The sequence below is a fragment of the Delphinapterus leucas genome, unplaced genomic scaffold (assembly GCF_059928025.1).
Source record: "Delphinapterus leucas isolate spDelLeu-1000000601 "Yukka" unplaced genomic scaffold, BTC_Dleu_Yukka2 spDelLeu_asBTCV2_sq25, whole genome shotgun sequence".
Taxonomy (NCBI): domain Eukaryota; kingdom Metazoa; phylum Chordata; class Mammalia; order Artiodactyla; family Monodontidae; genus Delphinapterus; species Delphinapterus leucas.
The window spans coordinates 9376493-9398457 of record NW_028322234.1 but is presented as its reverse complement, the minus strand read 5'-3'; the positions used below and the strand labels follow the sequence as shown (position 1 = coordinate 9398457).

The 21965-nt window shown below is 51.7% G+C and overlaps 3 protein-coding genes across 6 annotated transcripts; 2 read left to right on the top strand and 1 right to left on the bottom strand.

The window, feature by feature from the left end:
• Window positions 1–59: 59 nt before the first annotated feature.
• Window positions 60–3866, top strand: DHPS (deoxyhypusine synthase). 3 transcript variants are annotated; one of them, XM_030762318.2, is made up of 10 exons: window positions 291–389; window positions 709–832; window positions 961–1125; window positions 1344–1465; window positions 1549–1645; window positions 1734–1820; window positions 2255–2360; window positions 2469–2572; window positions 3435–3560; window positions 3645–3866. In XM_030762318.2, the coding sequence occupies exons 3-10, from the start codon at window positions 1123–1125 to the stop codon at window positions 3738–3740; spliced, it is 741 nt and encodes a 246-aa protein (XP_030618178.1). In that variant the 5' UTR covers window positions 291–389; window positions 709–832; window positions 961–1122; the 3' UTR covers window positions 3741–3866. The 3 variants fall into 3 exon arrangements, with proteins under 3 accessions (XP_030618177.1, XP_030618178.1, XP_030618179.1); XM_030762317.2 differs by lacking the exon at window positions 709–832 and having other exon boundaries at window positions 60–389; XM_030762319.2 differs by lacking the exons at window positions 291–389; window positions 709–832; window positions 961–1125 and having other exon boundaries at window positions 1350–1446.
• Window positions 3776–7692, bottom strand: WDR83 (WD repeat domain 83). Its single transcript, XM_022558412.3, has 9 exons — window positions 7509–7692; window positions 7305–7425; window positions 7117–7222; window positions 6799–6847; window positions 6589–6715; window positions 5544–5611; window positions 5339–5447; window positions 5146–5260; window positions 3776–4059 (listed from the first exon to the last, which is right to left on the bottom strand). The coding sequence occupies exons 1-9, from the start codon at window positions 7609–7611 to the stop codon at window positions 3910–3912; spliced, it is 948 nt and encodes a 315-aa protein (XP_022414120.2). The 5' UTR covers window positions 7612–7692; the 3' UTR covers window positions 3776–3909.
• On the top strand, window positions 5597–21807 carry WDR83OS (WD repeat domain 83 opposite strand). 2 transcript variants are annotated; one of them, XM_022558413.3, is made up of 4 exons: window positions 5597–8062; window positions 20638–20743; window positions 21235–21332; window positions 21426–21807. In XM_022558413.3, the coding sequence occupies exons 1-4, from the start codon at window positions 7866–7868 to the stop codon at window positions 21490–21492; spliced, it is 468 nt and encodes a 155-aa protein (XP_022414121.1). In that variant the 5' UTR covers window positions 5597–7865; the 3' UTR covers window positions 21493–21807. The 2 variants fall into 2 exon arrangements, with proteins under 2 accessions (XP_022414121.1, XP_089761499.1); XM_089905373.1 differs by lacking the exon at window positions 5597–8062 and adding an exon at window positions 10431–10507.
• Window positions 21808–21965: the final 158 nt, after the last annotated feature.

Below are 21965 nucleotides of genomic sequence, written 5' to 3'. Positions count from 1 at the left end.
TTCCGTACTACGGAATACACAAGCAAAGAAGGCTGCACCCTGGACTCCGGGCGTCGGCGGTTCATGTGACATACACAACTTCCGGCCCTCCGCAGGTTGTGCGTGCTGGGGCTTAGAGGTGTTCGAGGCCGCCGGAGGCCTGGCCTGGGGCGGCTCTGATTTGACAGTGCGGCCGCAGGAGCATGGAGGGTCCCCTGGAGAGGGAGGCGCCCGCGGCGGCGCTGGCCGCCGTGTTGAAGCACAGCTCGGCACTGCCGTCCGAGAGCGCCCAGGTCCGGGGCTACGACTTCGACCGTGGCGTGAACTACCGCGCGCTGCTGGAGGCCTTCGGCACCACTGGTTTCCAGGCCACCAACTTCGGGCGCGCGGTACAGCAAGTCAACGCCATGGTGAGGCCTGGGTGGGACTTCCTGGGTTGAGGGGGCGTGGCCTCCAGTAGCACTGTGGGGTACTTGGGGGCGGGACTTCCTTGGGAGGAGGTGTGTTTTTCGTCAGATAGTTGGAGAGAGACGGGGACCCCCTCTTGGGCGTGAGTTTTTGTGCCGGGGAGTGGGTTGGGACTGATTCTAGGTAGGGGGCGCGTTATAGGCAACGTGTGCAGGTATTCTGGAATGGGCGGAGTCTGGGGCCAGACCGCGCAGTTGAGGGAGGGATTGAAGGAGGAGCCTAAGGCAGGGCGGGACCTGAGGTTGGATTTACTTTTCCCAGTGGGGAGAGGGTTCGGGACTGCAAAAGTGATTCCTGAAAAGAGGCAAAGCCTGAGTGTGTGACCTGAGACTTGGGCTGTGGAAAGGGCGGAGCCTGCACAGGGGCGTTCATTCCCTGGTTCCAGGTAGAAGTGGTCCCATATCCCTCAGTGGGCAGGGCCTGGGCGCGGCGTCTGTCTCTGAAACCCACCTGGGGTCCTTGGGCTGGAGTTTGGGGCCAGAGGTTAACTCGACCCTGCCCTTATACACCTAGATAGAGAAGAAACTAGAGCCGCTGGCTCAGAATGAAGACCAACATGCAGACCTGACCCAGAGCTGCCGCCCACTCACCGGCTGCACCATTTTTCTGGGCTACACATCCAACCTCATCAGTTCGGGCATCCGTGAGACCATCCGTTACCTCGTGCAGCACAACATGGTGGGGACCTGGTGGGGTTGTGGCCTTGGCCTCTCTGCGTCTTAATGGGCAATAAGATTACTGGTCATTGAAATGAGATAGGGAACTATGGGTCAGTTTTGTTTTGCAGCAGAGCTCCCCACAAGGGTCACTGGATGAGAGTTGGGAGTTAGGAGCCCTGCCTGGTACGAAAGCAGGGCCTCCCTTCCTTGGCCAACCTCACTGCCTTGTGACTGCAGGTGGACGTCTTGGTGACCACGGCTGGGGGTGTGGAGGAGGATCTCATCAAGTGTCTGGCGCCCACATACCTGGGCGAGTTCAGCCTCAGGGGGAAGGAGCTACGTGAGAACGGGATCAACAGGTGGGGGGGCCCTGAGTGGTGCTGGGTAGGGGAGCCAGGCTGAGGGTCCTGGGCCCTGATGCCCACATGCCTCCTGTCCCCAGGATCGGAAACCTGCTGGTGCCCAATGACAATTACTGCAAGTTTGAGGACTGGCTGATGCCCATTTTGGACCAGATGGTGCTGGAGCAGAACACGGAGGTGAGGCTGGAGGAACCGGGGGGGGGGGCGGGTGGCACAGTGGGTGTCAGGGGAGGTGCCGCTGGCTGAAGCTGATGTCTCCTCCTAGGGTGTGAAGTGGACGCCTTCCAAGATGATCGCCCGGCTTGGCAAGGAGATAAACAACCCAGAGTCAGTGTATTACTGGGCCCAGAAGGTGAGAGGCTGCGTGGGGGCAAAGTTGCCAGGCTTTGGCATGTGTTGTTTCATCTTTACAGCCACCTGGGGAGTTGGTACTATTCTTATTCCCACTCCTAGGTGAGGAACCTCAGAAACAGAGAGGTTAGGCAATTTGCCTGAGGTCCCACAGCTGTTGAGTGTGGTCCTTGTACTCTGGTTCTACTCCTAGACTACTGGGAAGCAGTTGGGGGCAGTGCTTAGCAGCCCCCATGGGGCCTGGTGTAGGGTCCCATGCTCCTCAGAGACTATGGGGCCCAGCAATCAGAAAAACAAGAGCTACCATTCTTTATGTGCCAGGCACAAGTGAAGTTAAGCTCCCTGCCCAGAATCAGGCAAAGAGGAGGGAGTGCTCCCAGACTGCCCCTGCAGGGCTCTGAGCTCTAACCGCTCTCCTGTCTTGCTCTTTCCCAGAACCACATCCCTGTGTTGAGCCCGGCACTCACAGATGGCTCGCTGGGTGACATGATCTTCTTCCATTCCTATAAGAACCCAGGCCTGGTCCTGGACATCGTTGAAGGTAAGGTGCTGGGGCTCCAGAGGAGCGGGGGAGGAGGGCTGCCTGGGCCCGCGGCTTGACACAGCCCTCTTGCCTGGGCCCGTGGCTTGACACAGCCCTCTTTCCCAGACCTCAGGCTCATCAACACACAGGCCATCTTCGCCAGGCGCACTGGGATGATCATCCTGGGCGGTGGCATGGTCAAGCACCACATTGCCAACGCCAACCTCATGGTGAGCAGGGATGGAGTGTGTGTGCTCCCTAGTAGGAGGTGGCACTCAGGCCTGTCATGCAGACAGGCCTGTGTACTAGGCCTATGCCATGTGCTGGGTAGACAGCTGTGGACTAGACAGGCCAAGATCCCTGCCCTCCTGGCACTGATGTTCTAGTGGGGGGAGATAGCAAACAGGTGACATGCGTATCAGATGGTAGTAACTGCTATGGAGAAAAATAAGGGAGGATGACGAGATGGCAAGTGAAAGGGGTGCTGTTCATGAAAGGGAAAGCTTCCTGGGAAATGTGACCTGCCAGCAGAGGTTTTTCAGGGGGTGGTCCCATGAGCCATGTGGTTGTCTTGGGGGGTGGGGGCGAGATAGAATTCCCAGCAGAGGAACCAGTCAGTGCAAAGGTTCTGAGGTGCCTGATGTAGGTCAGGGAACAGCTAGGAGGCTGGCGAAGGCGAGAGTGGGAGGAGGAGGTGAGGCAGGAGGTGACAGGCAGAAAGTGCAGGGCCTTGAGAGCCACTCAGGTGCTCTCAGGTGCTCTCTGGCTGCTCTGGGGGGAACAAATGAGGGGCCCAGGGTGGGGGCCATAGAGAGGGGAGAGGTAAGTTGGATTTGGAGGTCTTCTATAGAGCTGGTGGCAGATGTGGGAGGGTTCTTGCTACCAAGCAGGCGAGTCTGGAGCAACGCTGCCCACTGTCTGCCCAGCATCCCGTGACCCCTCCCTCTGCCCAGATGTTGACGTGGGGCCCTTCCCTTGGAATGAGGGGCCGCCAAGGGCTTCCTTCATCTGGAACACGTCCCTCAGCCTCTAGCTACAGTGCCCTGCCTTGGAGTCTGTGTGGCTGACAGCCCACTCTGCCCCTCCTTACAGCGGAATGGGGCTGACTACGCTGTCTACATCAACACAGCCCAGGAATTTGATGGCTCTGACTCAGGCGCCCGGCCAGATGAAGCTGTCTCTTGGGGCAAGATCCGGGTGGACGCACAGCCTGTCAAGGTGAGGGCCGGCCAGCCAGCTGGGGCACAGGGTCTCTCGGGGTACGGCCTTGGGTCCCGTGGCTCACCTGAGTCCCCTCCACAGGTCTATGCTGATGCCTCCCTGGTCTTTCCGCTGCTCGTGGCTGAAACCTTTGCCCAGAAGGTAGATGCCTTCACGCCCGAGAAGAATGAGGACTGAACACTGGACGGTGCAGCCCCAGGGAGGCCTCACCACCTCCTCTATTTATTAGTTTGCAGACCCAGCTCCTCCCAACTCCTTGATCAGCAGCATGTCTAGAATACATGGTCTCAGTGGTCCTTCTCAGGCTGTCTCTCTCTCTCTGTCCTTGGTCGTGGGTCCCCTGGCTTCAGCCTGTGCCATCCTCAGCCTTGTAGGTCTCCTCCCGCCAGCATTGGATGCTGCCCCCCATGGCGGTCAGCAGGCAGGGCTCTGTGGGGTGGTAGGCCAGCGACTGTACCACACTGGGACCTACAGGCAGGGCCAGCGCAAGGGCACCCTGTGGAGTGAGGGGGTTGGGAGTGTCACCAGTGTGTCTCCCTCCCCTCAGCTGCTTCTCCCCCGCTCTCAGCCACATGCGTCTAAGTGCTTCCGAGACACTGTAAATTTAACCAGCCACAAACTGAGCCCCTCAGTCACTCCGTCCTTCTGGGTGCTCAGGTCAAACATCTTGAATCTTTCTCTTACATCTCACATCCCTTTGTCGGTAAATCCTCTTGGTTCTACCTTTAGACCATGCCCAGAGATTGCTGATTCTCTCCACCTTCACAGCCACTACCCTCCTCCACGGCCGGTCACATGTGGGTCCCAGCTTCCCTCCCCCTCCGCCGCCATCTGGGCTTCACCCGCCCACTTGATAGCCTCAATGCCTGCTCCCTTCATCACCCTGCAGACACAGCTCAACAAACACAGTTCTTCAAGGAGGCCACCATTCCTCTTTCCACCTGGAAAGTGTCCCTTCACGTGCCCTCCCCTTCAGGGTGACTTCTGGTCTACAGGAACCTCGAGAAGTAGGCAGAACGTTGGCACCTTCTTAGTTCCCAGAGGGAGAGCTGGCCCCTGGACTCTCCAGGGCCCCCTGGTTCCCTCCATCCTCTTAGGAGGCTTACTTCTCTGGCCAAGCCCCAGCTCTGACCCCACTACGCCTGGCTGGTCAGTTCGCATCCTGACACCTCCAACAGGCTGAGACACATCAGGACAGGGCCCACAGGGCCCACAGGGCTTGGGGGCTGGATACCACAGGGATGCTCAGGGGTAGCTCAGATTTCCTGAACAACTACAGCCCTGTCTCCCCTGAGGTCAGATGCCACTATCCGCTCCTCCTACCCCAGGGTCAGTCCCAGTGGCCCTGCCTGGCCTGGATTCTGCTGCCGCCAGTGCCATCCAAAGTGCTTCTATCTCCTGACCAGTGCGTGTGTGCCACAACCCCGAGCCTTAGCACATGCTGTGCCCTTTGCCAGGAATGTTCTCGCCTCATCCCCTCACTCACTCCTCCTTCCAGCCCCCAGTTCTAACAGCACTCCCTTATAAAGGCCTGGGAGTGACTCAGGTAAGGACCGGGCAGGGCCCCCGTGCAGAGGCTCACCTCTACCAGGTCCCAGAAGAACACCTTCCCATCCTCGGAGCAGCTGACCACGTGCGTGTCGCGCTCGCTCAGGCAGCAGTCCAGCTTGTACTCCTGGTTCTTATGGCCCGTGTACCTGGGTGTGAGTGGCATCAGTGGGGGTTTGGGGCCTTACTGGGAGTGGGGGAGGGGCCCCACAGCCCTGAGGACTCACTCGCCCAGCAGCTCCCCTGTGTCCTTGTCTAGAAGCCGCAACGTGGAGTCCAGGCTGGACACCAGGGTGCACTGCCCGTCCCGGCTGAAGCAGGTGCAGGTGATGGGGCCTGGGGGAAGGGGAGGGGTGGGAAAGCAGGTCAGGCTGGGGTCTCCCGTGCTGCCCCCACCTTCCCTGCCTGCCTCACAGCCCCAGCCACACTCACTGCCCACGTAGTCTGAGAAGAGTTGCCCCATCCTCAGGTCATAGCGCCTCACCCGGCCATCTACGGAGCTACAAGAGAGGATGGATCCAGCTGAAGCATCACAGGGGCCAGTAGGTCCAGGGCTCCAGCTTTGGTGTTCCTGTACCCTCTCACCTGGCCAGGGCCCTGAGAGCAAGGCTGGGTGCCTGCCCTTCCTGGGCACCCTTCACTGTCATGTCATGTTCAGGACTGGCCACAGAAAACATGCATTGAAGTGAATTCACGAGTGGAATTCTGAGGCACTGCCTTTGAGACTCAGCCCCAGGGGCCAATCAGGTCCCACTGCATCTGTTTCTGATTTATACTGAGCTCCTTCTCTGGGCTACACCCTGTGTGGGAGCTTGGGACACAGCTGCTACCAAGCCAGGAGCACTTGCTGCCAACGTGGAGCCTTGCTGACTGAGGGTAATCAGGTCCCCAAGGAGGTGACGTTTGACTTGGTACTTGAAGATGAGAAGGAGCCAGCCATATGCAGTCCAAGGGGGGATGTGTGGGAACTGGGTAGGCCACCAGGCCATGCAGCCCAAATGCCCCCAGTGGTGGTATCGGCACTCCCTCAGGTTGTGGCAACATTTGGGCAGCCCTGCATGGGAATATATATTTTTTTAATTGTCTCCTGCAGGTAGAACATCAACTCTAGGTAAGCGGGGTTCTTCCTTGTTTTCCTATCTTTGAACTCCTGTATGCTCATTGACTGAAAACGTGACCTGCAGGTGGTGCTCAAACACACTCGGAATAAGTAGTAGAAGGGTAGCCCAGGCAGAGGAAGAGCAATTGCAAAAGTCGGTCCTGGGGTGGGAGCATGTGTGGCATATTTAACAGAAATGAGCCTGGGAATGAATAAAAACTGAGAGCACAACAGAGACCAGACCATGCAAGGCCTTGTGAGTGCAGTGAGGAGAGTAGATTTTTTTTTTTTTTTTGAGAGTAGATTTTAATCTAAGTACAGAGACAGCTATGATCCCCAGTGGCACCTGGGGAGGGGCAAGGTCCTGGTCCCACTCACCCTGCGAGGACCTCATGGTCTGACACCTTCACGCTGGATATGCCATCCTTGGCTTCGTCCAGCGTCTGTATGGGCTCAGGTCTCCGTGAGCGGCAGTCCCAGCAGCGGATGGTGGAATCGATAGAGCCTGTGAGGTCAGCATGAAAGTGGATCAGGTTTGGGGGGGCCGGGGCAGCCCCCTGCGCCCACCTGCCTAGGCCCCGGACTCACCAGACAGGATAACTGTGGCCTCTTCATTAAACTGCACTGTGTTCACCTTCTGCAAAACAGGAACAGCAGCTTAGAGAAGGCTGGACTTTGGAGGATGGGGATAAAAGCAGGGCTCCCAGTGCAAGTTAAAGCAAGGGAAAAGGCTAGGGGTAGGGAAGGTGAAAGTTTTTGGAGGAACTGCAAGGACAGGGCTTGGTGAAGGCGGGGCCGTGGGGAAGGATCCTTGCGCTGTAATTGCGTGGGGAGGGGTGGGTGCCTGTCACCACCTACACGCAATTCCGGTCCGTTCTAACGAGGCCCTTTCTTGCTTGCACTCACCCCCGCGTGGCCCCGGAATTTACGCACGACCTGCCCTGATGCCACATCCCACAGCACCACTGCCTTGTCCCCGCCGCCGGAGCAGAGACTGCTGTTGTCAAAGGAGCTAGAGAGCAGAACAGGGAAGATCAGCGTCTACCTCTGATACCTGCCTCAGCGCCTCGATCCCGCTCTGGCCCCCGGCTCACCCTGCCGCGTCCAGCACCTCGTAGCCGTGGCCGCTGTACGTCCGCAGTAGCGTCCCTCGCAGCGGGCTCCACAGCTTCAGGGTCTTGTCGCTGCCGCAAGTCAGACAGTAATTGCCATCCACTGGGGAACACCACGAGGGGGTTACTGGGCCGCCGACTTCAGGAGGCGGAGGTAGGACCCGGAATGACGATAAGGGCGCTCACCATTAAATCGCACGGCTCGCACCGCCCTCTGCCCGCAGTCCAACGTCTTCAACAGCTTCCGAGGCAGCTCCGGGCCCCGCGGTTTTGGCTCCGGGAAAGCCATTGCTCCGCCCTCCCTTCCTCGCCACCGTACGGTAGCTTGCACCGGGGCTTTCTGCCCTGGGAACCCACGCTTTGGTGTAACCTTATTATTGTCCTCCACAGTCTACTTCCTATTTCTCACTTCCGGGTTCAACGTTTAGGCTTTTTGGAGAAAGCGCTGGAAACACTGAAGCTTGTTTCCAGCGTCTCGGTTTCTTTCCCCACATCCTGTTTTCTTGGAACATTTTTGGCTTCTTCGAATTCTCTGTCCCCTGGATGGGGGGAGTTCCAGCTCCCGCCGGCAGGAACGGAAGCGCGAGGGCTGAGGGTGTTACTCTAAAAGCCATCCTCCGTTTCCCTGCTGGAAGCCGCCGGAAGCCGCCGGAAGCTGAGACTCCCGCAGCGGAAGAGGCGCGACTCGCTATGTCCGCGAACAATATGTCGGACCCACGGAGGCCCAACAAAGTGCTGAGGTGAGGATCCCAGTTGTCATGGTGTTAAAAAGCAAAAAAAACCAAAATTCATCTCTAAAATTTAAAGATATAATTGGATTTATCAAATGATTCATGAATTGGGCAGCATCCCATCTAGCAAGTAGAGGGGAGCGCTAAAGGGCTACAGAGAGGGAAAAGTTTTTTAAAGGCAAGGCGAGGAAGTCATAATCAGAAAAAAAGGGTGATTTCAGATTAGGTCATTTCCCTTTTGGGGGAAAAAGGGTCTTATTAGGTGGGGTTACCTCGTCTTCCTTTTGGAGAATGGAAAGGGGAGAGGACCTATGTGACCGAATACCTCATTGGTGCTGACCAGAAAATTCCTGACTGACCGGTTAAGACTACATTTCTGGAGGAGGTTGAAGCTTCGGTTAGGTTAGGTATTGAGCCCTGCTTTGGTTGCTTGGCCTAGCATAAGGGACTCCATTTTTGGCCTGTGGTTTTCTCTTTAACAATGCCCCCTCCTCCCACCCTCCCCACCTTAATCAGACTCTCAGCTTAACTGAGAGATGTGAGCAAAACTTAAGGCATGAGGGCCACTCTCAGCTACTGCTCTGAGGTTCTTGCAGTTTTTCTTGTTCCTTTGTGTGCTAACCAGAAGTTACGATATTTTTGCTTAACCCCTGTGATAGTCACAGGTCCTGGCTGGCTTCAGGTTCACAGTTTTTAAGTTGGTCATTTTTTTGTTACTTTTCTGATGTTCGAGTCTTAAGGAGATCTTTTGCTTGGTGGTTAGTGGCAGTGAGTATGCATTTAAAGCTTTTGAGAGATTAAGTGCAGCAGGGAGATTATTATAATAAACAGGATAATTCACTATGTTTGGAGTGCACTTCGGAGCCATGGTCCCCAGGATCCAAACCAGGCAAAATCAAATACGTCAAAGAAAGTTCCCATTGGGAATTCCCTGGGGGTCCAGTGGTTAGGACTGCACGCTTCCAATGCAGTGGGCACGGGTTTGATCCCTCCTAAAAAAAGAAAGTTCCCGTTGAAGGAGTCACCTTCTTTTTTTTTTTTTAGGAGTCACCTTCTTAAGCCAACTGGCTTGCTCAGTGATTTTATATAATAGAGTTTCAGCTAATCCAGAAGGGTTAATCCAGGTGCAGCAGGTGGTATTGACCACAGCATAGACACTCCTTGCTCAGCTAAAAGATAATCAAGGGCTATTCTATTATAAAGAACAACTTTGGCCAGAGAATCTAAGGATCTTTCTTGGGCTGATGGCCCTGCCGAAGGAAATGAATCCTGAGTCATGAAATCCTCATCGTTATTTTTAAAAAAATATTTATTTATTTACTTATTTGGCTGCGGTGGGTCTTAGTTGCGGCATGTGGGATCTTCCTTGTAGCATGTAGCATGTGGGATCTAGTTCCCAGTTCCCTGACCAGGGATCGAACCCGGGCCTCCTGCCTTGGCAGCGTGGAGTCTTAGCGACTGGACCACCAGGGAAGTCCCGCTCATCGTTATTTTTAACTTGATGATGTAAATCCAGGGGATTTGACTAATGAGGTGTCTTAGTTCCCCTGTGGAATGTTAGGGGCCCAGTTACATAACCTAAGACGTATTGCCCCCCTGTGCACTGGCTATCTAGGCATTCAGAGGCCCAAAGAGAATGATAACCACCATGGACAAAGACAGACCCTATGGGGACACAAACCATTCCCGTTAAGGAGGTACTGTTAATGGATTCAGTCACAGGAATTACTGCGTTTACCCATTCCAACCAGGTGTCAGGTTTTCAGCACGTATGGGAAGAGAATCTCCCATCCTGAAATAAAGTGTTGTTCTAAATGCCTTGCAAAGATGGTTGCTGCTGGTGAGATCTCTTGGTGATTGGGGGCAAATCTGATCTAGATTATCATGGGAACATGGGGGTGCAAATGCACTAAGATTTACTAGGTAATTGTGTCTAACTGAGTAAGTTATGATGGGAGAAAGGAAACAACAAGGCATAGGTGGTTCTGGCTGTACAAGTTGAACCGCATAAGAAATTTTTAGGGGGTTCGATTGTAGTTTTCTGTGACTTTGAGAACAGAAGAGAAATTGGTCACAGGAAGGACCTGGGGGTCTCTGGCATCATGGATAGATTGGAATCTTTGTTGACAAATCCAGCAGTCTGAAAGCTTACCTCCCTTAGCAATGGCCTGGGAGAGAAGGGTGAAAACATCTTTCCAGGTCAATACCAGAGTAAAGAAAAGAAAAAGGAGAAAGGGTTTCACGTTTAGTTCAAGTATGGTCTATAGCTGGCGTCTGGGACAGAAGCAGTCCACCTTGATGTCAGCTGCTTCTCTTCCTTATCAGTTACATTCAGAGGTCTCCAGCGTCTGTACAGGACTAGATGTCTGGTGGAGCCTTCCTTAGCTGTGAGATGTGTACCCAAGGCTCAATGCCTTCTAGTTTTGCAGCAGTGTCAGTGGTTAGGAGCACTTGGTGTGGTCTCTTCCAATGGGCTTGAGGGCTGTCTTCCTCTGATGACGTTTCCATAATACCCAGTCACCAGGCTCCAGACTGTGACCAACAGAATCCTTCGAACTGGGATCTTGGAAGGCTTCTTTAACCTGTCGATGATAGGCATAAGACATGAAAGACTTATAGTAGGTGGTCATACTAACATGAGATAATAAGGAATCAGCAGAAAGGTGTATACCAATGGACACTGGTCTCCTGGTGACTATTCCATGTGCAGTGAGTCTGTGTTTTCCACAGGGGGTACTGGGAACAGTTGGCATGGCCAGAGGCAATACCTTAGGCCAAGGGAGTCCACTAGTTTTAGCAAGTTTAGAGATTTTTGAGGATCTCATTAGTTCTCTCTACCTTGCCTGATGATTGAGGGTGATAGGGAAAGTGATAATTCCAAGAAGTTTGCACGGTTTTCATTAAGCCTTGTCTGGTTTGCCCAGTGAAGTCCATGCCTCAATCACTGGAGATTGTGGAAGGTATACCTCACCTGGTAAACACATTTTCTAACAGCTTCTTTGCCATTGTGAGGGCATCAGCCTTGTGGCAAGGGAAGGCTTCAACCCATCCTGAAAATATACATACAATAACAAGAACTTACTGATAACCCATACTAGGTGGCAGTTGAATGAAATCCAGCTGTAGGTGCTCAGAGGGTCCAGAGGGAGGAGGTCTGAGGCCTCCGGGAACAAAAATAGTTTTTCCAGTGTTAGGGACCTGACAGGTCAAACATTGGTGGTAAACTGTTTTTGTAATTTTGTGTCTCCCCACCAATGTCTATTCATCATTTGAGTCATCTTAAATGCACTGTGGGGCTTCCCTGGTGGCTCAGTGGTGGAGAGTCCGCCTGCCGATTCAGGGGACACGGGTTCGTGCCCCGGTCCGGGAAGATCCCACATGTCGCGGAGCGGCTGGGCCCGTGAGCCATGGCTGCTGAGCCTGCGCGTCCGGAGCCTGTGCTCCGCAGCGGGAGAGGCCACAACAGTGAGAGGCCTGCGTACCGCAAAAAAAACCAAAAAAAACTGCACTGTGATGGGTGAAGGGATGCAAAAACTGAAAAATGGGGTTTGCCGTGGAGCTGGGAAGTGGCCATCCTGGGTTTCCCATAGCCCCAATTGTTCATTTAATTTACAACCATTGTTTGTGCACCTTAATTTCTCTGTTCAGGGAATTCCCTGGCAGACCAGTGGTTGGGACTCTGTGCTTTCATTGCCGAGGGCCAGGATTCAATCCCTGGCGGGGGAACTGAGATCTCACAAGCCGCCCATGGTGTTGCCAAAAAAGAAAAAAAAAATTAAAAAAAAAATGTCTCTGTTCAGGAGCAGACTGGTGCCATGTTACAAGGACATCAGGATGGCCAGTCAGGCAATGAGGGGTCATTTTTTGCTGAAGCAGAGTGGCCTTCATCCATATGTGCCTTATTTATTTACTGGCTGCTCCGTGCAGCTTGCGAGATGTTAGTTCCCCTACCAGGGACTGAACCTGGGCCACCACAGTGAAAGCACCCAGTCTTAACCATTGGACCACCAGGGAATTCCCAGTGCCATAATATTTATAGACTCTGTTGCTGCTGTCTGCATGAAAGTCACCTAGGGCATTCCTGGAACTCAGGTTCAGTCCTTTTGGTCTGAACCTCAATTTTTTTTTTTTTTTTCTTTGTGGTACGCGGGCCTCTCACTGCCGCGGCCTCTCCCGTTGCGGAGCACAGGCTCCGGACGCGCAGGCCCAGCGGCCATGGCTCACGGGCCCAGCCGCTCCGCGGCATGTGGGATCTTCCCGGACCGGGGCACGAACCCATGTCCCCTGCATTGGCAGGCGGACTCCCAACCACTGCGCCACCAGGGAAGCCCTGAACCTCAATTTTAATGATAGCAATTTCAGAAGGTAAGAGAATAGCAATAAGAAGGTAGTTTATTTGTTGACCTTTTTTTTTTTTTTTAAAATAAATGGATTTTTTTCAGCATTTTTAGAAACAATTATTGGGCTTCCCTGGTGGCGCAGTGGTTGAGAGTCTGCCTGCCAATGCAGGGGACACGGGTTCGTGCCCCGGTCCGGGAGGATCCCACATGCCGCGTAGCGGCTGGGCCCGTGAGCCATGGCTGCTGAGCCTGCGCGTCCGGAGCCTGTGCTCTGCAACGGGAGAGGCCACAACGGTGAGAGGCATGCGTACCGAAAAAAACAAAAACAAAAACCACAATTATTTATTTATTTATTTTTGGCTGTATTGGGTCTTCGTTGCTGTGCGCGGGCTTTCTCTAGTTGTGGCAAGTGGGATCTGGTCTTTGTTGCGGTGCGCGGGCTTCTCACTGCAGTGGCTTCTCTTGTTGCAGAGCACAGGCTTTAGGGGCGTGGGCTCTAGAGCGCAGGCTCAGTAGTTGTGGTGCATGGGCTTAGTTGCTCCGAGGCATGTTCGCCCAGACCAGGGCTTGAACCTGTGTTCCCTGCATTGGCAGGTGGATTCTTAACCACTGCACCACCAGGGAAGCCCTGCATTTTTTATTGGGAGCCCAGAGGACATAAGAAAACCCCTTTGTTTCCATAATATCCCCAAATCATGGATGACCCCAAAGGCATACCAGCTATTGGTATAAATATTAACAGTCTGTCATTTGATAACTTGCTGCTTTAGTCTGTGGAAAGTTTCCCTTTCAAGTTATTCATATTGGTTAGTAATATCATAACCAGCTTGGAAACAAAGTATCCCTTTTTCATTTTTAGAGTAGGACCCATCAGCAAGATTAGATCAGTATGTTCTTACCTGGCAGTCATGGGGCTCACCTTTGTCAGGCAGGGGTGGTGATGTAGCAGGGTTAAGGACGTGGCAACATTTAAGATGTTGAGTAGGTAGTGGAAGCAGAAGGATCTCATAGGAGGTTAATCTGCTTGCAGAGAAATGTTGAGTCATTTCAGAGTTAAGAAGACTTTGGACAGCCTGAGGAGTTTGTAAATAAATGCCATTACCTAGGGTTAGATCTGCTGAGGCTCCTACTAACTTTGCAGCTGCAGCTGCAGCTATAGCCTTAAGACAGTTGGTATAGGGACTGGCAACTGAATCCAGTTATATGCTGTGATAGGAAACAGGCTATGTTTATTGCTATGCTCTTGTGTGTGCATTGCCAGGGCTTGCTTATCTCTTTCATGCGCACATAAGGTGAAAGGTTTTGAGTAATTAGGTAGGCCTAGGGCTGGCGGTTCTTACAGCACTGGTTTTAGTCTTAGAAAAGCCTGCTTATGTTTATCTTCCCTAGGAAGGGGCTCAGGGACTAAAAGTTTAGTAAGTTCATAGAGTAGGAAAGCCAATAGAGAAAAATTAGGAACCCATAGTCTACAGTAGCCAATCAAGTCTAGAAATCCACAAAGCTGTCGCTTAGTTATAGGCATAGGACATTCTTGGTTTAGCCTAATCCTTTTTGGAGATAGCTGGGTTCCTTCAGCACTAGGTAATGAACAGTATATAGAGATAATTGTAATTTTTCCTTGGAGAGTTTATGGCCCTTTTGTCAGTGGAAATAATCAACAACCAACCTATAATAAGAATTTTAGGGCTTCCCTGGTGGCGCAGTGGTTAAGAATCTGCCTGCCAATGCAGGGGACATGGGTTCGATCCCTGGCCTGGGAAGATCCCACATGCCGCAGAGCAACTAAGCCCGTGTGCCACAACTACTGAGCCCACGTGCCACAACTACTGAATCCCACGCGCCTAGAGCCCGTGCTCCGCAACAAGAGAAGCCACGACAATGAGAAGCCCACGCACCACAACAAAGAGTAGCTCCTGCTCGCCGCAACTAGAGAAAGCCCGCGCACAGCAACGAAGACCCAACACAGCCAAAAAAAACCCAAATAAATTTATTTTTTTTTAAAAAGGATTTTATTCAAGCCGACCTGAGGACTGTAGCCCAGGAAACACAGATTCAAGAAGCCCTTGAATTGTGTTTTGTCAGACTACAAAATGGCAGAGGCTTATATAGGCAAAAACTGCAGTTACATAACTTGTTTGTCAAGAATTATAATTGGGGCTTCCCTGGTGGTCCAGTGGTTAAGACGCCACGCTTCCACTGCAAGGGGCACCGGTTTGATCCCTGGTCAGGGAAGTACCGCATGCCACGAGGTGCAGCCAAAAAAAAAAAAGGAATTATAACTGGAACTGGCAAGAAGTAAGGGTGCCTGTCAAGCAAGGACTGGTTGTGGAGTCTGAAGTGGTTGTATAGTTACAGTGGGAGATCTTGAGACCATAAGGTTGCAGTTGGCAGCTGCTAGCAGATATTGTCTTGAGAATAGCTAGTGGTGTAGTTAAGTTTGATACAGTTCAGAAAATTCAAGTTCTCAGTGATGCAGGAATATATCCACATCCACAATGACCACCCGGCTCCATTTGGATGCTTGAAGCACAGTTCTGTCTTGTCAGAACAAAGAACAAACATCAAACATAACGGAGTACATTCCTTCGAGGTTTCAAGAGACAGATTAGCACATACACAGTGAGTCAGCATGACCTTAGTTTTGGGGAAGGGAACCTCATCTTCAAAGGAGTTGATGCATTGGCATCTTAGGGATGGCGTTAATGGACATTTATCCCTATCTTCAAAGTGGACATTCTGAACAGTCTGATAACTGTATTCCATTTTTTGTGTGTTTTAATGGTTAAAGCGGATGTACAATGTCTGTTTGACAGGCCACAAGATGGTCTGCTCTAATTAGCAAAAAGTTCAAGCCCAGGGGACTTCCCTGGTGGTCTAGTGGGTAAGACTCCGAGCTCCCAATACAGGGGGCCCGGGTTTGATCCCTGGTTGTGGAACTAGATCCCACATGCATGCTGCAACTAAGATGCGGTGCAGCCAAAATAGATAAATAATAAAAAAAAAAAAGTTCAAGCCCAGTCATGTATGAGCTAGGATGACTTCCCCATACCTCAATATGTGAAAATTTCTTCCATCACTTCTCAGCTAACTGTTGCAGCAGATACATGGAGTTTTTTATGGATGCCTCTTTGGTTACTGAGCACAGCAAGAGGTCGTCGGCCTATTGTAAAAGAGTTGATTTCCCCGGGACTGGCGGGTCCTTACATTTTGGTGGAGCACTTGGGAGAAATAAGAAGGGGCCTCAATGAGCCTTTGAGGCATGACTGTCCAGGTGTATTGCTGATTGTTCCAACTTAAGGCGAACAGATATCAGCCATTGGGGTCTACAGGGCTGCTGAAAAAGGCTGAACCAAGATCTGCAACAGTGAACCATCTTGAGTCTGGTGTCACTCATGACAAAAGGGTGTTCTGGGTTTGCAACAACTGGGAAATGGGGAATAACTATCTCGTTAATAGCTCTTAAGTCCTGAGGGAAGGGATAAATTGGGAGACTGGAATTGACAAATACACACTACTATATATAAAATAGATAACTAATAATAAGAACCTCCTGTATAGCACAAGGAACTCTACTGAATACTCTGTAAAGACTTAAATGGGAAAATAATCTAAAAAAGAATGGATATATGAACATATATAACTGATTTACTTTGCTGTACAGCAGAAACTAACACAACATTGTAAATCAACTCTACTCCAATAAAAACTAAAACAAACAAACAAACAAAACCTTTCCCTGGGGGGAAAAAGGAAAAACCTCAAGTTCTGGACAAATCTCCATCCTCACCCATTAGGTTTCCAGGCTGGCAGGATCTGTGTGTCATGGGGGCTAATACAGGGCACGATTACCCGCTGGGAGATGAGATCTTTTGTTGCGGGTGTGAGGCTTTAGTGGATATTGAGGTAATTGAGGAAGAGGTTTAGTTATGTGTCTCTGAATCATTATAGGCTCTGTACTTTTTATTGTCCCAGTGTCAGTATTAGAAATAGCCCACAGGTTTTTGGGCACCTCAATTAAATTAGGGGACTTCTGTTGGAATCCTTCCTCTTCTACGTCAAGGACAGATTGTAAGAACGTAAGAGAACATCAGGTTCAGGTTGGTCAGGAAATTTTATGGTGAGGTCTCCATTGGAAACAAAATGTATTAGCCCTTTTAACTTAGAAAGCAGATCTCTACCTAATAGATTGACCGGGGCTATGTCACATAGCAAAAAAGAATGCTTTTCAGTCAAAGGTCCCAGAGTCATTTGTATTGGTTGAGGTAGAAATTCTCTCTGAACGTTTATTAGATACTTCTACTAAGGAAACCTCTTTTTCACTCTGAGGGATTTGTCGTCCTATGGGAGTGGGATTTAAAGTAGAAAGTGTAGGGACTTCCCTGGTGGTCCAGTGGGTAACTCCACGCTCCCAATGCAGGGAGCCTGCGTTTGAGCCCTGGTCGGGGAACTAGATCCCGCATGCGTGCCGCAACTAAGAGTCTGCATGCTGCAACTAAGAAGCCCGCCGCTGCAACTAAAAAATAAATAAATAAATAAAAGTAGAAAGTGTAGCTCCATTATCGACTGGAATTTGGCACGGTTTCCCATTAATTTTAATTTTAGTTTCCCCTTGGCTGTTTAATTACTGATAACAGCTTACTGGAGAATCCCTCGGAATACTGAGGGGGTAGATGTGGGGCACTCAAGTTGAAGAATTTGCATAAGACCTTTGAGGACAATCTTTTTTTCCAGTGTCCCAGTTGATTACGTGTGAGACATTGGGTCTCGGGCCAGCGTTTTGATGGTGGACCCCTAGGAAGATGTTATGTTAGGTCTCTGGCCTTGGAGCTTTTGTAGCTGTAAGGCCAACAATTTGGAAAATTTTTGCTTGTGGTCTTGCTCTAAGGTCGTTTCAGAGTGCTCAGCTATGGTCACTGGCTCCATCAGACTGGTGGTCTCCCATCCTATTTTCTGTCTTTTTATCAATGCACTAATCTCAGGAGATAATCTATTTGCAAATAGGGCAGCTAAGAGCAGGTTGAGTGACTCTTTTATATGGGAGTGTTTCCAAGCGTGCCTTAAAGTTGGCCCGATTCATCTTTCTTTGGTTTGCATGTTTGAATAATAGACCGATCAGTTGGGGTAGGGAAGATCCTAGGAATGGCTTATAAAAGGTCAGGTGCTGTTTTGCCAGCTTTTTCTGGTTGAGGATCTTGAAGATCATCCTCTGGGTTTTGCCATTTTGCTTCCTGTGTCCATTTGGTGCTTCACCAGGTCCTACCTGCATGTGCACGAGCTGATAAAGATTTTGCAGCCTGGGGTTGAGGTCCTGATAATGACTCCAGATTCTTCAAAGAACTTTTGGGGTTCCTCCCTAGGTTTAGGAAATGCCTTAACTATGGCCCTTAGTTCCATCTTTGACCAAAGAGTGAAAGATACCCGAGGAGGTTCGTCTGCAACCTTGGGTAGTTCTCTCTTACATGGTAACTGTTGAATAGTCCCTTCAGAGTGGAAAAGCAGTTCAGAAAGAAAATCAGTAAAACATGAGTACTCAGGGGCTTCCCTGGTGGCGCAGTGGTTGAGAGTCCGCCTGCCGATGCAGGGGACACGGGTTCGTGCCCCGGTCCGGGAGGATCTCACATGCCGCGGAGCGGCTGGGCCCGTGAGCCATGGCCGCTGAGCCTGCGCGTCCGGAGCCTGTGCTCCGCAACGGGAGAGGCCACGGCAGTGAGAGGGCCGCGTACCGCAAAACAAACAAACAAACATACATGAGTACTCAGGTAAAGAAGGAGAGAGGGGCTTTCATGGTGGCGCAATGGTTAAGAATCTGCCTGCCAGGGCTTCCCTGGTGGCGCAGTGGTTAAGAATCCGCCTGCCAATGCAGGGGACACGGGTTCAAGCCCTGTCTAGGAAGATCCCACATGCTGCGGAGCAACTAAGCCCGTGCGCCACAACTACTGAGCCAGCTCTCTAGAGCCACAACTACTGAGCCTGCATGCCACAACTACTGAAGCCCACACGCCTAGAGTCCGTGCTCCAAAACAAGAGAAGCCACCACAATGAGAAGCCCGTGCACCGCAACGAAGAGTAGCCCCTGCTCTCTGCAACTAGAGAAAGCCCGCGTGCAGCAACAAAAACCCAACGCAGCCAAAAAAAAAAAAAAAAAGAGAAAGGAGAGCAGTTTTTGTTTTAGGTACTTCTCATGATTTTGATTTTTCATTAGCCTTTTTGTAACCCATCTTTTAATGAAGCTATTTTGGAAACTTGAAGCCTTTTGGAAGCTTCCATATACCAATGAAAATAAGTATCCCATTCTATTTGCTTAATTTGGAAACCCTCACTTTCAAGGGCACTTTTTTTTTTTTTTGGGATACTCGGGCCTCTCACTGTTGTGGCCTCTCCCGTTGCGGAGCACAGGCTCCGGACGCACAGGCTCAGCAGCCATGGCTCATGGGCCCAGCCACTCCACTGCATGCGGGATCTTCCCGGACCGGGGCACGAACCTGTGTCCCCTGCATCGCCAGGCAGACTCTCAACCATTGCACCACCAGGGAAGCCCACTTTTTAAAAAAATAATAAATTTATTTGTTTTTTGGCTGTGTCGGATCTTCGTTGCTGCGTGCGTGCTTTCTCTAATTGTGGACAGGGGGCTGCGCTTCATTGCAGTGTGTGGGCTTCTCATTGCGGTGGCTTCTCCTGTTGTGGAGCATGGGCTCTAGGCCCCTGGGCTTCAGTAGTTGCAGTGCGTGGGCTCAGTAGTTGTGGCTCGCGGGCTCTAGAGCTCAGGCTCACTAGCTGTGGTGCACAGGCTTAGTTGCTCTGCGGCATGTGGGATCTTCCCGGACCAGGGCTCAAACCCGTGTCCCCTGCATTGGCAGGCGGATTCTTAACCATTGTGCCACCAGGGAAGTCCCTCAAGAGCACTTCTGAAATAAACAATCTTGTCTCACTGACACATTCCCCACAGTGGCCACTGTAATTCTAGGTTGTTTTTAGTAATATTTTGCCATTTTTGTAGATATTTACAGCCTTTGGGATTATAGTTCTTAGACATAAAAAAGGCAGGTGTGCTGATGGGTGGCATGCTTGATTCATTAAAGGTGAAAGCTCCCATCTCCCTTAGCCTCTCTTAGCTGGCTTTATCTACACAAAGCAAGACAGACAAACATGAATACCTTAACATTCCACCTGTAACCAGTTACTGCGGCCTGGCCAAGAAAAAGGCCCTGTGCGCACCACCACCAACTGCCTACACAGAACCTGGGGCTGGGGGAAAGGACTGAACCAGCAGACCCCAAATGGGGATTGTGGGCTGATTCCAAATGAATGGGGAACCGCAGCTGCCACCAGCAGTGCCCACCGTGGAATCTGGGAAAGGATCCCAAATAAATGGGGAACAGCAGACCATACCGCCAGCAGTTCCTAACATGGAATCTGGGAACAGAACCAAGGCTGGGGGTTTCCAACCAAATGAGGAACTGTGGTCCGAACTACCAGCAGCTCCCAACGTGGAACTAGTGATTCCAGACAAATGGGGAACTGGCTGGAAAGTCAATTAGATTGGGAGTGACACAAAGAGAGCAGAGGTCAGAAATGAGAGGAACTTACCCACGGCCCCCAGAAATGGCAAGAAAGACAGTGGACTCAAAAAGGGGTTCATGGGTACCATGCTTATGTTTCTCGTTGTCCCCGAATGCTGTCAGAGGTTCACTTTGGATCCTGTCGCTGCCACCAGATCTGTTGAAAAAACAAAATTCAACTGAGTAAATTTTAAAGATCTAATTGACCTTATTGAAGGCTTCATGGATCAGGCAACATCTCATCTAGCAAGTAGAGGGGAGCTCTAAAGGCTACAGAAAGGGAAAGGTTTTTAAAGACAGGACAAGGAAGTCATAAACAGAAAAAAGGATTATTTCAGATTAAGTCACCTCCTTTTTGGGAAAAAAGGGTCTTATTAGGGGGGTTACCTCTTCCTTTGGTGGATGGAGAGGGGAGAGGGGCCCATGTGACAGACTACCTCATTGGTACTGACCAGAAAATTCCTGACTGACTGGTTAAGACTACATTTCTGGGGGAGGCTGAAGCTCCAATTAGGTGAGGTACTAAGCCCCAGTTTAGTGGCATGGCCTAGCATAAGTGACTCCATTTTGGGCCTGTGGTTTTATTTTTAACAATGGGGATGGGCCTCGCGTTGTGGGTTGGAGGCCCAGGGGAGCACCTGCCCATCCTGGGGGCAGAGCTTGAGCACCCCTGACCCTGCTGCAGGTACAAGCCCCCGCCGAGCGAGTGTAACCCAGCCTTGGATGACCCAACACCAGACTACATGAACCTGCTCGGCATGATCTTCAGCATGTGTGGCCTCATGCTCAAGGTGGGCAGGGCTGAGTTTCCTTCCCGTAGCTCTGCCTGACAGCGGGGAAGGCATGGATTCAGAATGAAGCAGGACCAGTGCTGAGGGGGCAGGGCTGTGGTGATGCTGGGTGAAGAAGGCTAGAGCTGTCGGGGAAGCCAGGTGTCCGGGTCAGGGTTGCACACAGGACGTCAGTCTGAGGCTGGGGCCAGGCTTTAATGCAACTTGGTGGGGACTGGTGGAGAAAATGTGGGGTCCGTAGCACGATGGGGGATGTCAAAGGCCAGGCTCCTTAGGCCTGAGGGGACATGGTGGGGTCAGAGATGCAGGACAGGGAGTAGGACCAGAGCTCGGGTACCTGGAGTTAACTGTGGGGGTCTGGAACTGAGAGACTCCTGGGGCTCAGGGTTTGAGCTGTGTCAGGTGGAACCGGTGCCTGGGAATGGCCCTTGTGGGGGCTCATTGGGGTGCCTCTCACCGCCCTAACCCACCCAGCCACCTACGTCTTGCAGCTGAAGTGGTGCGCTTGGGTCGCCGTCTACTGCTCCTTCATCAGCTTTGCCAACTCGCGGAGCTCTGAGGACACCAAGCAGATGATGAGCAGCTTCATGTGAGCTGGGTCTGGAGAGGGAGGGGCTCCTGCGCGAGGGGAAGGGGACCCCAAGCCTCTCCACCCTGGACTCACACCTCTCTCCCGTCTCAGGCTGTCCATCTCTGCCGTGGTGATGTCATATCTGCAGAACCCTCAGCCCATGACGCCCCCCTGGTGATGGCAGCCTAGAGGGCTCACATCCTGGACCCCTCTATCTACCTTACGCCCTAGGCCTGGCCCGTGGCTGCTCAGCCTCCTGCCCTCAGCTGCAGTCCTGGGCTTCCCTGCAGCTGGATGGAGGGAACCTGGCCCTGTCCTTGGGATCCCACTTTGCTGGAGCAGAGAGGGGAATCTCCTGGGTCTACCCCTGCTGCCTTCCTTCCCCACCCTGCCTGCTGTTGGGGGAGATACTATCCGTGTTTCTAGGTGTATCCACTCATTTTCTTGTTGAAACCAGCTAATAATAAATTTTTGCATTCTGGTTGTTCTCTGAGACCTCTCTCTCCTTCTGTGCATTGTCATAACAGGGGGAAGGGCTCCAGTTCCTCCACTCAAGTCAGGCTGGGGGTGGGGTCCCCAGTCTGGAGCCTTTTGGTTAGTTCACTTGCTTATTTCACAAGACTCGAGCCTTAAGTCAGCTGCCAGAGACTG

What these genes read in the sequence shown, in the direction of transcription:
- WDR83 (XM_022558412.3), bottom strand. Translation starts at nt 7,611, where the DNA reads ATGGCTTTCCCGGAGCCAAAACCGCGGGGCCCGGAGCTGCCTCGGAAG. An exon ending in AATTCCGGGGCCACGCGGGG is followed by an intron (nt 6,848 to 7,116) that starts GTGAGTGCAAGC and finishes CCTGTTTTGCAG; the next exon opens with AAGGTGAACACAGTGCAGTT. An exon ending in ACAGGGGAGCTGCTGGGCGA is followed by an intron (nt 5,261 to 5,338) that starts GTGAGTCCTCAG and finishes ACTCACACCCAG; the next exon opens with GTACACGGGCCATAAGAACC.
- DHPS (XM_030762317.2), top strand. Translation starts at nt 183, where the DNA reads ATGGAGGGTCCCCTGGAGAGGGAGGCGCCCGCGGCGGCGCTGGCCGCC. An exon ending in ACCTCGTGCAGCACAACATG is followed by an intron (nt 1,126 to 1,343) that starts GTGGGGACCTGG and finishes TTGTGACTGCAG; the next exon opens with GTGGACGTCTTGGTGACCAC. An exon ending in CGTGAGAACGGGATCAACAG is followed by an intron (nt 1,466 to 1,548) that starts GTGGGGGGGCCC and finishes TCCTGTCCCCAG; the next exon opens with GATCGGAAACCTGCTGGTGC.
- WDR83OS (XM_022558413.3), top strand. Translation starts at nt 7,866, where the DNA reads ATGGGGGGAGTTCCAGCTCCCGCCGGCAGGAACGGAAGCGCGAGGGCT. An exon ending in AGGCCCAACAAAGTGCTGAG is followed by an intron (nt 8,063 to 20,637) that starts GTGAGGATCCCA and finishes ACCCTGCTGCAG; the next exon opens with GTACAAGCCCCCGCCGAGCG. An exon ending in TGTGTGGCCTCATGCTCAAG is followed by an intron (nt 20,744 to 21,234) that starts GTGGGCAGGGCT and finishes TACGTCTTGCAG; the next exon opens with CTGAAGTGGTGCGCTTGGGT.